The sequence below is a fragment of the Anarhichas minor genome, unplaced genomic scaffold (genome assembly GCF_050575085.1).
Source record: "Anarhichas minor isolate MPS153535 unplaced genomic scaffold, ASM5057508v1 ptg000024l, whole genome shotgun sequence".
NCBI classification, from domain to species: Eukaryota; Metazoa; Chordata; class Actinopteri; order Perciformes; family Anarhichadidae; genus Anarhichas; species Anarhichas minor.
Window position 1 is genome coordinate 13,257,069 of NW_027466470.1, and position 12,074 is coordinate 13,269,142.

The following is a 12,074-nucleotide window of genomic DNA, read 5'->3' on the forward strand; positions in this document are numbered from 1 at the left end:
TAACCTGAAAACGACCCGTGATGGTTTTGCAGAAACGATATGACACCAAATAGAGGAATAAGCTAACAAGTACAAAACCAACAATTCTACAGTCCGTCGATCAGCACTTTCCACTTCCTGTCTGTGACCCCAAGCCCATTGACCACAAATATATACTTTCATTTTTAGGAAATGCTAAATACTTCCCTAAAACAACTAGGCATTGCTAACCAGTGAACTTGTTGTGGATTTGATGCTCCAGTGAGCATTTATGGCAGCAGGACAGTCTGTATGAGACTGACACTGAAATAAACTACATTGCCCATTTTCTTTACAACAAAAGAATGTGTCAGCTGGCACCAAGAAGTGTCTCTTAAATGTGTTTTCAGGAGTTTTTTCACAACAATAAAGGTCTATGTAACAGAGAAATAAGATATAGTATATTATTAATTAGATGGAGCAATTTGTTGTTTTTAGTCTTTTCATGGTAATTGTTGATGATAATAAAAATAAAGAATATTAACATACATACTTAAAAACACCTTTGTTTAGGTTTATTGTTTATTTTTATTTCCCAGCACTTGGAGGCTTCCCTGTGCTCTCGTACAGTTCATACTTGTGTAGACGACCTTCGTGTGTCTTGTTTCTTTTCTTTTTTCAACCTACCTTCCGCTGACAACGAAGCAAGTCACCAGGAAGATGAGGAGAACGATTCCCCCGGCGATGGACACAGCCAGAATGGTGGACTGGTTAGGGTCCCCGATAGCAAAAACATCTATATAGGAGACAAAGGAAGCACAGAGGATTAATAAACAACAGCATAATGGAGGATGGAAAGAAGCTGAGGATGTTTTCTGCCGGAGGAAAGTGAGGGTAGAAAAGATGAAGGTAGGCTGGGAGTAAAATGGACAGCGAGGTGAGCGTGGCCGGGGAAAGAGGGAGAGAGAATGAAATATGATAGCATTAGAAAGGGAGATAAAAGAGGTTGAAAAAGAGAGCGAGGGAGGCGGATTGAATAGTAAGTAAGGTCCTTGATGAAAAGCGCTCTCCCTCTCTGCATCGCCTATGAGGGTATGAGACGTGAAAGCCATTCCCATTCGGCCGCGCTGTCCAAATGGATATGTTAACATTGCACATAACAAGGCTACCGCAGAGAACTTTCTGCAAAGATGCATTGATTTTTACGCCACACCAATCGAGCCATTACTCAAAACAAATGCCCCATTTATCTGGCTTAGCTAAGCATGAGCAGAGACGTGTGGCTGTATGTGGGTATGGGTATTTGTATTTATATATGAGTGTGTGTGTGTGTGTGTGTGTGTGCGTGTGTGTGTGTTGGAGAGGCAAATGAATGCCCCTAGGCAGCCACAGATGAGCATTGTTCTCCTATTACATTTACTTTTGCAGACATATACAGCCTTCTTTAACAATCCATATAATTGATCTGATTAGATAACCTTGATATGATTGCTGTATTTTACAGCCCTGAACTTGACTATGAACTTTCAGAAACAGCTTTATACCAGTGATACCCAACCTGTGTCCTGAGCTCTGTGAGTTACTTTTTTACTACCACATTCCTGATATTTGTTGCAGGACTTTGAATTGCTTTTATTGATAATTTAATGATTAAAAGGCTAATGTGTGGCTGTTGTGTGCTACACAGAGAGCGCAGTCTATAGCACAGTGCTATACATGAACTGATTTATCCCCCCTCTGCCTGCCTGTCTGGGAATCAATGTTCACTGTGAAGAGGCCTCTAAAGCACATAATGAAGCGATAATGAAAGTGGATGACAGCAAACAAAGGTGAAAAGGACAGAGTGACAGAGGGATTAAAAAGCATCACGACCGAGATACAGTACACCCAGAGCTGTTTGTGAGGAGCGGCCCCGCTGGCCTGGATCGAACCCGGCATATGTTTCTCTTTTGTGTGTCCTCCTCTTGTTTCCCAAAGCTTAAGTGTGGAAAACATTTCTAAATGTAAGTAGTCCGTGTCCTTTTAAGAAGAAAAAAAAAGGGAAAACAAATAGTGCTCTACACAGATCACTGCTGCTCACTGGTGTGACATTATAGTAGCAGGTGGGGGGAGTAAAACCAGTCCAAAAATAGGAATCAGATATCCAGTCATGTTCATTTGTGATGATTCGAACTTCTTCTACCCTTTTTTATTTTCCTCCAGTGGTTGGTATGAATCTAATCCTCACGATCTTTTTCAAATATACTTTTTCCTTCATTGTGAAATTGGGTTGTCTCCTTTTTGCCTGATGGGTATTCTCGGATGCTTTCAAGCCAGTGGTTCAGACACGTCGATGACAACCTACTGCGGTTTCTTTGTCTGACAACAGACCTGAATAAGCCATTCGGATGAAAAGAGAGCTATTTTATAACCATCAGGTGGGTTGATTTAAACTGCAGCTGAGCTGAATCAGACTCTTACAGTACTGTTATATGATATAATATGTCAGGACGCTGTGCTCTGCAGTTAATCTTTGTGCTTCCTCATGTTCACTGATTGTTTTTAAAGACTGGCATGTATTTTCAGTGCACTGTGTGCTACTCCAATTTTCAGCTGAAAACCACAGGAAAAGAGAAAAAAAAACCTAAAACAATCCAATTACATAAAAAAAAGGCAAAAACTGAAAATATGTATTAGTCATCCCTTTACCTTCGTGGCTGGTTTCCAATTCAATCTCTCCACCATAGCTCCCATAGCCCCCGTCGGTTCGAGCCCTGACCCTGAACACGTAGGTAGTCCCTGGCTTCAGCCCTTCCACCGTCATCATGTTGGAGCGAGTCTTCAACACTGTGTAGTTCTGCTCCCGCTGATTCTGTAGTGGGAGAAAGAGCAAAAGGAGGGAATTTAATACTAAATTGAATATTATTAAGTGACAGAAAATAATGTAAGGGCTGAAATTATAGATATACTCTTAAGGGTTATATAAAGAGCAATGGACTGTGGTATCGAGAGGGAAAGTCTGAAAATAATAGAAACCTCAATAGTTTAATTTAAATGTCTCCAGGGGCTACGTACTGTACACCTCACTAAGTTTTCATTTGTTCATCATCGAACCATTTGGTCTGATTTATACATGAGCATCTGTCAAGTCCCAAATCTTATCCCCTTTACACTTGGGGGCAATATGTGGTTACTCAAGTCTCGCTTCGCTTCGTTCCTCGGCTATCTTGTAGTCCTAGGTGTGTGACTACCTTGGTGAGTGTGTGTGTGTGTGTGTGCGTGTGCGTGTGTGCGCACGTGCACTTAAAAATGTGTATGTAGGAGGATAAATAAAGAATAATTGTGTCTGTCAGTAAGCTGATTCCCTGCAGAGAAGCTGATACTCTTCCTAATGGAAGACACTCTACAACAAGGATTAACACTATTTTACCGCTAATGCCTGCCAAAAAACACACACACACACACACAGAGCCTTAATTTCATCACCTTGGCCTTGTTTTACGAGGTTTGTTCGACAGATGTGTGGTTAATTGGCTTGGTGTGAGCAGTAGGGGAGACGTGAGGGATAGAGAGAGATGTTTGTGATGAACAAGTCATTAGAGACAGGCCCTAAGGCTAAACCCATAACCTACAAGCCTAGACGACATATAGATGAAGCCAACAAGAGGGGAGAGAAACATGTTGTGTTAAACCCGTTAAAAGGTTCCTCCAGAAAATTAACATTGCATTTAAAAGAATAGTTTGGCATTTTTGTAAATGTGCTTATTCCCTTCCTTGCTGAGAATCAGATGAGAAGACTGATACAACTCTCATATTTGTATGCTAAATACGAAGCTACAGCTAGCAGCCGGTTAGCTTATCTTAACACAAAGGCTGGAAAAGGGGGAAACGTCTTTCTGCTGTCTGAAGCTCCCACATTAACATGTTTTATGTCCGTTGTTAATCCATGAAGCAACAATTGTAAAAAAAACTATTTTCCGCTTTACAGGGGGTAATGTTGCGGACAATTTCTTGGCTAAGGACCAGTAACTTCCTGGAGTCTCGGCTCGTTGGTTCTGGCTTCGAGATAATCTGGAAAAAAGCCCCTCGTAAAAACGGTGGGATGTTGTTTTTACCTTACAAACTTGATTTATAATGTGGTCATTTGTGACCTTAAGAGATGCTTATAGGAGGATATTTTTTCACCTTTTAACACAAAAAGGCTAGTTTCCCCCTTGTTTCCAGTCTTTGTGCTAAGCTAAGCTAACCAGCTGCTAGCAATAGCTTCATATTTACCGCACAGACATGAGAGTGGCATCAATCTTCTCATCTAACTCTCTGCAACAAAAGCGAATGCTTTTAACACAGGCTTTCTGTTAAAAATCTGACAAAACAAGTAAACTGATCCTCATGCGTGAAATTGGTAGAGTGCCCCTTTAAAAAAAATAAAAGCGCGTGTGTGCATCTCTTTCACCTTCTCATAGTAGATGACCTCATACTCCACTATCACTCCGTTGGGTCTCTCTGGACCCTGCCAGGCCAAAGTCACGCTGTCCTTGCTCCGCCTCTCCTTCAACACAACGCTCACTGTAGAAAACAAATACCAAGAGGGGAAAGCATGAGCACCAAAGAGAGAGTAAAGTTCAGCAGGATGAGGAAAAAAAAAAAAAAGTGTGGGAAGAGAGCGGGCTGTGTGGGAGAGGAGAGAGATTTCAGATGGATACCCACTGTGCTATAACGAGAATACCCTCACATCACAAGCATCTGAAGTGCTTGTGATGTAATTTTGCTAATGAGAGAGAGCTTACAAGCTGTTTTATACATGTGTGATTACAGCATCCTACGATGTCTGTATGTGTGACATGCGTGCGTATGGTGTGTGAACTGCTGGTGTTACTAACCGCACACCCTGCGACTTCCAACCAAGCCTTTACACATTAGGGCACATGCTTGTGTGGGTTGACCCCCCCTCCCTCCCGTTATTACACACACACACACACACACACCCATAGCACGAGGTTGATTTGTCATCCCCTCCCTGTCATACACACTTCTCTTGCACCAATTTTCCATAGTCCCACACTGTGAAAGATGCCCGCATGATCATATATGTGAAGGCAGAGGTGCAGAGGTGTCATTTTGTGGCATCAGAGTGATGCCGCACAGCAGTGACTTTACAGTTGCCTTGTAAAAGCCTGGTACTATTTGTGAGCGCGCAATCAGGAGACAATTTTGAAGAAAAATACTCTCTGATCCGTCGTATTCGTAGTTCAGGCTGATGAATACGTTCTTCCCAGAGGGTTATATTTTTTTAAAAGTGGATATCAGTGGAGTCATGCAGAATCTTTCTTGTCATGTTTTTACTGCAATTTAAATCAGAAAACCCACTGGCACACATAAACATCATTCTGTGAAAGAGCCGCCTGTGTCACCAAATACTGGTGTTTTGACAGTCATAGTTCAATTTGGGGATTTAGTTGTTTTACATTTACATTGCTCCCATTATGCGTGCATGTTCTCACCTGTCTGTGATGTAGTGACATTGATGAGTACAGTTCCTCTTGGTGTCGGACTTAAGTCTGACACTCCATTCTGGCTCTCAACAGTGAAGCTGTAGTTTGAGTCCGGCTGCAGGTCGGTGACCAGCACGGTGGCTGACGAGAGGCCGAACTGTCTCGGAACAAAATGGATGCTGCTGCCACACGGTGCGCACTTCCTGCCGTCACCGGAGCACTTCCTGCAGTGGAGGCTGTAGGTGATGTCCCCTCGGCCTCCCGTGTCTCTGGGCGGCGACCACTCCAAGGTGATGCAGGTTTCGTTCACCGTGGAGATGGGGTTCTCTGGAGCAGATGGAGGACCTGAGGGAGGATAAAGACAGCTATATTTATTATATGATTTATTAAATTATATTATATTATATACAGTTTAGATTCAGCAGAAACATATATAGTGTTTGTGCCGTCCCAGCATGCACTGGGCGAGCTGCTAGATACAACCTTGCATTTACCACCCCTCATCAGTACCAGCTCATGAAACAGCAACACTTTTTTCCCCCAAACGTACATTCTCTAAACGTGCATCGCATGTATATCACTAAACGTATTGCAGTTTCTATTAAGAACAAAATTCACATTGATTCAATTAAAAATGAATTAACTGTCTCCTGCCAGAGGGTGGACACTAAGCGCTTCATTAATGAATAGCTATGGAACGTACGGTGATTAAGAGGCCTTGGCTGATTGTAAATGGGACGGTATGAGAAGTTATTACACTTCCGAAGTTTAAATCCATCTTTAAATATAATTCACATGATGTTAAATACTTGGCGCTCGACCGCGGGGAGGGTTTAACCATGTGAAGTTCACTGATACTCTTCAGGGCTGCACTGCAGACAATCAATAGTGAGTGGACGGTGATCTATGGAGAGTGCCTGGAATAATTTTCTCATGAGTCAGGTACATTTTATGATTTAGAGCAGTTCATTTTACTCTGAACGTCAGCTGAAATGATTAGTGTATCACACAGTCAGGATCCGAAAAGTGTGTCAGTAATATTCAAAGAGGCAGTGACACATCTTTAGACGGAGTGTGTTAATGTTGACACATTCAATGTAGATGTGTGTGAATAATATTTCAAATGGTTTTGTCACAATTGAAGCAGCATACTGATGTTTGAACATACACACTAAGGGGCATTTCGTCTCCAAATGAACCTGAGAGGTCAAATTCTCGTGGATGTGACTGCATATGTTTCATTTTATTGTTTGCACTCCCATGTAGATAGTAGAAATGTGACCCTCCCTCTTCACCAGCGCTTTCCTGTATCGAATATGGGGATTAAAAAAAATGTGAGATTGAATTCAAAGAAATTCAAGGGCCACAAAAGCGTGTTGTGTTGGACAGTGGATACCTAACTTGTATGCTGCTCATACACCAAACCACCGGCTCTGTACAAGGTACTCTATCTATACTGCGGAGGGCCTGCATGCACGGACTTGTTGCTTCAGGTACCCACCATGTGTCTGTTTTCTGCTGGAGCCCTCAACCTCGCTATGTCAACGTTGTGTCTGAACCCAGCCTTATCGGGAAGCAGATGCAGGACGTGCTCATGTGGGCCTTCTCTGCGCTTTCTCATTGGCAGATCAGTTTTGAATATTGTCAGGAAGGGCATTTTGAGCGAACCACAAACCTCCGACTCATCCTCAATGTAAGATTCCATGTTGTGTGGGAACCAGTCTTATGGAAACCACAGATTATGGTTGCTCACTGCACAGCACGGTGCAGGTATGTCAACCGTATGGAAATTTGTGAGTAGATGACCGTTTAGCCTGACATCTCATCAGGTCCTTGCTGAGCAGTGAGCCCCAGGGGGCCGCCGGCAGGGCCTGGGACTTTCCTGATTAGTCTTCCCAGTGGAGAGCCTCTCAGAAATGAGGAGGGATGGGGTAGCTAGGCGGGGGGGAGGAAGAAGGCCATGGCTATGGATAATTCAGGCTGATGGTCATAAATATCCTGAAAGGGTGTGCTGACTGATCCTGTTAATTCTGTCTTTTTCTTTTCTCCACCCCCCCTCTTCCCTGGGCCACACTTAAGTGTCCATCATCTCATCCACTGATCAGCCTTTTATGACATTTAAATTATAAGCCTCTGATAGTCCACCATTTCCCCCGCTGTTCTATTCTTTGCCTGTGCCTTAAGTGTCCCTCTCCATGTCGCTCCATGACTAATTCATTCATCACCTTTTCTCCTTATTTTCTCATTGTCCCCCTCTCCATCCTCTTCACGGCCGGGCATGTATCTGTGTGTGCCCGTACATATTTGAACTAACCGTTACTCATTTCCAGCTGATAACACCAACCGTCACACATCTCACCTGCTACAACGAGTAATGGGTGTAATCTACCGTAACCTGATAATGGGTTTGTGTGCGTGTGTGTGTGCGCGCACAAGTGTGCAAGTGTGTTTCTCCATATTTATCTAGTTCAGCCCCAGCATGTCACTGTCCTTTCCCACCCCCACATCCCTCCGTCCAGCTCAATCCATCCCTCTCTCTCTCTTTCGCTCAATCTTCCCTCCTCATCCTTTCTATTCTCCTCCGTCACTGTTCATGAGGATTTGGTCCGATCCCCCTGGCTCTGGGATTTTTGTGTGTGTGTGTGTGTGTGTGTGTGTGTGTGTGTGTGTGTGTGTGTGTGTGTGTGTATCTCTAGTGTTGTCTAAAACAATAGCAGCTGAGTAGGAGGAAAATGTATGGAGGGATTATAGATATAAATGGAAAGAAACCATGCAATGCCAATTTTTAGAGGAATACATTGCAAACTAATTAAATGAAATGTAAGCCAATCATTGCAACTTAATGCCATTTTATAACATGAAATATGTACACAGCCAAATGCAAGTATTTGACGACACTGAATGTAAAACTTGGTATGAAATTAGCTTCCGTGTGCGTTTGTATCACTCACGTGTGCAGGCCATGGAGCGTGGGTCCGTCTCGGCACGATAGAAACCTTTCTCGCAAACACACTCGACAGCCTGTTGCTGCGGGGACGAGCTGTGAGGAGGACATTTGGTGCAGTAGGCATCTGTGGCTGAAGCTTTGTAGGTACCAGGTCTGCACGCTGGAGTGAGGAGACAGATGAACACAGGGTTAGAGGCTGCGCTGTTTTGACCCTTTCAGACATTTTCCCTTTTTCGTGGACCGGTGAAGTCCGAAAAGTTGTGCCAGAAATGCTTTTATAGGATGAATCCAGTTTACTACAACTCATATCATATTTTTGTAAATCGATTCTGTCAGTCACTATAATATTATACTCACAGAAGTAATTGCTGAGCTGTGTGAACACAGCAACACTGCTAAAAAGTAATCATGACGCCGCAAATATGCAGTCAGAGGATCATAGAGGTTTTTAAACAAACCTGTAGCCATATTCAATTTGAAGAAGGCAAATGGTGAAATTATTTCCGAAACTGCCAGTTTTAAACATCAATGTGCTTTCAGCTGCATTCAGTTTCAGTTTTTCCTCTAAATAATGTGGTTTGAATAATAATAATCTTGTTTACAACCTGTACAAATGTCTCTTGCCCAGTCCGACTTTTCCCAGATCTCATCTTGGTGAGTACAATGTTATCACATCTGATGAAATGATGCCGGAAGAATAAAACCAACTTTGCACAGTAGTAGAGTACGAGGGAAAGCAGATACTCAAAAAAAAAGATGAACATGTACAAAAACATTATACGGCATGAGGAGTTATGCTACCACAAATGTACTACATATACCGATAAGTCACACGATGTGCCGTGCAGCACCCTTGGAAAAGCAAAAGAAAACAAAGTTTGATTTAATATATTGTGACATTAGGTCGACGTGAGATCCTTTCACATCAGGCTGAAGGCCTGTATAACCACAGGGCCGTACAGTACAATAACACAGTGCAACAGCACAGCAACTGTCATTCCTGTTATATAAGATTTAGATCTTCAGGCAACCGGGGGAACAAAAATACACAGCCGCAGTCACAGCAATAGTCACAATAACAGAATATTACTATTGCTACGGCTGTTTCAGTGGCTGCATATTAGTCATTATGTGGGGCCATAAAACTGTGGAGGGAAAACCGAGCTTCCGCTCAACAGGAGCAGTCCGCTGAAATAGATTGGGGACTTGAATGATTTCCCTTTTGCATCCAAGGCAGTAAAATGGAATTCCTGACTTTCCCTTTGGTAATCTGAATATAGATTACACATGTATTTATTTATACATTCATAGGCCTGGTATTCCCATCTTCGCGAGCCCTTTCTGCGGCGGCGGTAAATAGTACGACAGTGTACAAAACCCTGTGTAAGAAAAATGAGGGTGTTCCAAATGCAATTCCATAGATGCCTTGTGTGTGTGTATATGTGTGTGTGTGAATAGGTTGGATCAATGATGCGACAGAATCCGCCAGGTGCTGATTGCATGTTCGTGTGCTGAGTGCTTGTGTGCAAGAAGGTGTTAAGTATGCGGCGTGTGCGTGATTGTGTGTGCTCGCAGCTGATTGCTTGTGCCGGTGGTGAAGGTCATGGATTTAATCAAGCTACACGTCACTCGTCCCAGAAAGGCTGTAAATTATAACACACACACACACACACACACGATCACAGGTACACACGCTTTAAGTTCTACGGCCTGGTTAACCTGCTGCGTAGAGCGATGGAAAAGTGGCCTAAAAGGAGTGTGTTTTCTCACTGTGGAGGTAAGTTCTTCCACCTGGACATTGTGCGCGTTTTGCTCGCATGCAGACAGTATTTTTAGGCAAATCATTCATCATAGGGGAGCAAAGTCCACTAGCACAATCCCCAAAAGACCTGAAAGAACACTGGAAAAGAGATGTGTGTGTTTGTGTGTGTGTAGGTGCAAAAGAGAGAAAGAAAGAAAGAAAGAAAGAAAGAAAGAAAGGAATGGAAAGGGAGTGATAATTCTCAAAGGGTTTCTGCTCTCTTTCCTCCTTCCTGTCAGCTTCCAAGGTAATGGGTGCCTATGTGCTGTGCTAGTGTGTGTGTGTGTGTGTGTGTGTGTGTGTGTGTGTGTGTGTGTGTGTGTTCCTGTTGGCTGGGCTGTTGGAGCAGGGTGGAAAAGCAGCTTTTCTCCGGGGAGTTTCATCCGGAGAGTCCTGGCTCCGGGCGCTGGCCAACCACAGAGGCACAAAAGGACCCGGGCGCTAGAGGACAGACAGGGCGCCCCCATGCCAGGCCTGGCGTCTGAACAGCTGCCTGATCAAAAACTTTCTGCAAGAATGGCGACTTGGCTGCTTCCAGTGGAGCTTCCTTCTCCTTCCTTCTGCTTTCTGCTCTGCTTTTCCACCTCGTTCTCACTCCTTTTTTTTTTATCTCTCTCTCTCTCTCTCACAGTCCCCCTTTTCCCTCTCTCCCACTTTTCTTGCCTCTTTTTTTTCTCAAGCTACTCCCTGTGTGCGCCCCATGGGAAATGTGTTACTTGACTTGGCTCCCTTATGATTAATGATTTACCACAGATATGAAAAAAGGGACAAGGAGGCTGAGGCAGTGAGACAGTGCTCTCATAAACACACACTCACACACGAAGCAGACACACAGAAGCGCGAAAAAAAAGTTTAGTGACAAAAACTATGTTGTAGAACTATGAGCTAACTCCAAATTTGCATAATGTTGAAAGTAACGGTTGACAATGCTGTACAGTATCTAGGGTGTGTGTGTGTGTGTTGTGTGTTGTGTTTCTTCTAAAGACAAAGAGTGGCCTCAGATCCAGTGTCTTATTAAATATTCATCCGGTCACCAGAGAGACTTAGTGTATTTATGCCAATCGATAGCTCTTAGATATGATATAGTACTGCTACTCAAGACCCACCCTCAGTCACCACTGATTGAGAAGGGAACAGCCCAACTGTTTCCTTTGGGAAAACACAACACAGTATGAGCTGATTGAGTTTTATTTTAACCCGTTCTATTCTATTCTACTCTTTTTAGTGCTGCAACTCTTGTTGTTTTTTATTTATCGTAAAATGCTAGAAACTAGTTAAATAAGCCTATTACAGTTTCCCGAACCACAGGGATACATCTTTAAAAAATCTCCAAAATATTTATTTTATCAATGGGTCAAATGACTGCCTGTAATATAAATGGGTTTCGTACAATAGGGATGAACCCTCAGGGAATTATCATCCAACTCTGCGGTTCCCCTCAGTTCTACAGATCTTCTTAGCGTCTTTTAACTCATTGTTTGGGTTTATGGCTCTCGAACTTACAGTTTTGGTTTACTTTCACCACACATCAACGATGTATTTTCAGCTAAATGGTTAATAAAACAGCCTGCACTCTACCTGCCCAGCACCAACAGCCGACAGACGGACTGAGCGGCGAGCTGCTGAACATAGTGGGGCATTTAGCAGCTAAATAGACAAATATTTGCCTCAGCAGGCGGTGGAGAGCAAATCAGAGGTCAAAGGAAAGTAAATATTTCACTTTCATTCGACTAGAACCACCAGCTGCCTCCAAAAGGCCTCCAAAAGAAAGACAAATCACCTAATACTGTTTTATTTGACCAACACTTCAAAACCCAAACGTATTTAGAAATGCTTAGAGCCAAGAATATAGCAGCAAATCCTCACATGCCAGAAGCTGGAACCTGTGAATGCTTGG

The 12,074-nt window shown here is 43.2% G+C and overlaps 1 protein-coding gene across 1 annotated transcript in view; it reads right to left on the reverse strand.

Moving 5' to 3' along the window:
- Positions 1-12,074, reverse strand: part of epha4b (eph receptor A4b) — an 81,468-nt gene that overhangs the window by 32,049 nt on the left and 37,345 nt on the right. Inside the window, exons 6-10 of the mRNA XM_076098096.1 lie at positions 8,381-8,536; positions 5,439-5,774; positions 4,391-4,503; positions 2,647-2,809; positions 646-754 (exon numbers count right to left, since the gene is read on the reverse strand). Coding sequence (XP_075954211.1) covers positions 646-754; positions 2,647-2,809; positions 4,391-4,503; positions 5,439-5,774; positions 8,381-8,536 — 877 coding nt within the window. The remainder of the gene's footprint in view (positions 1-645; positions 755-2,646; positions 2,810-4,390; positions 4,504-5,438; positions 5,775-8,380; positions 8,537-12,074) is intronic.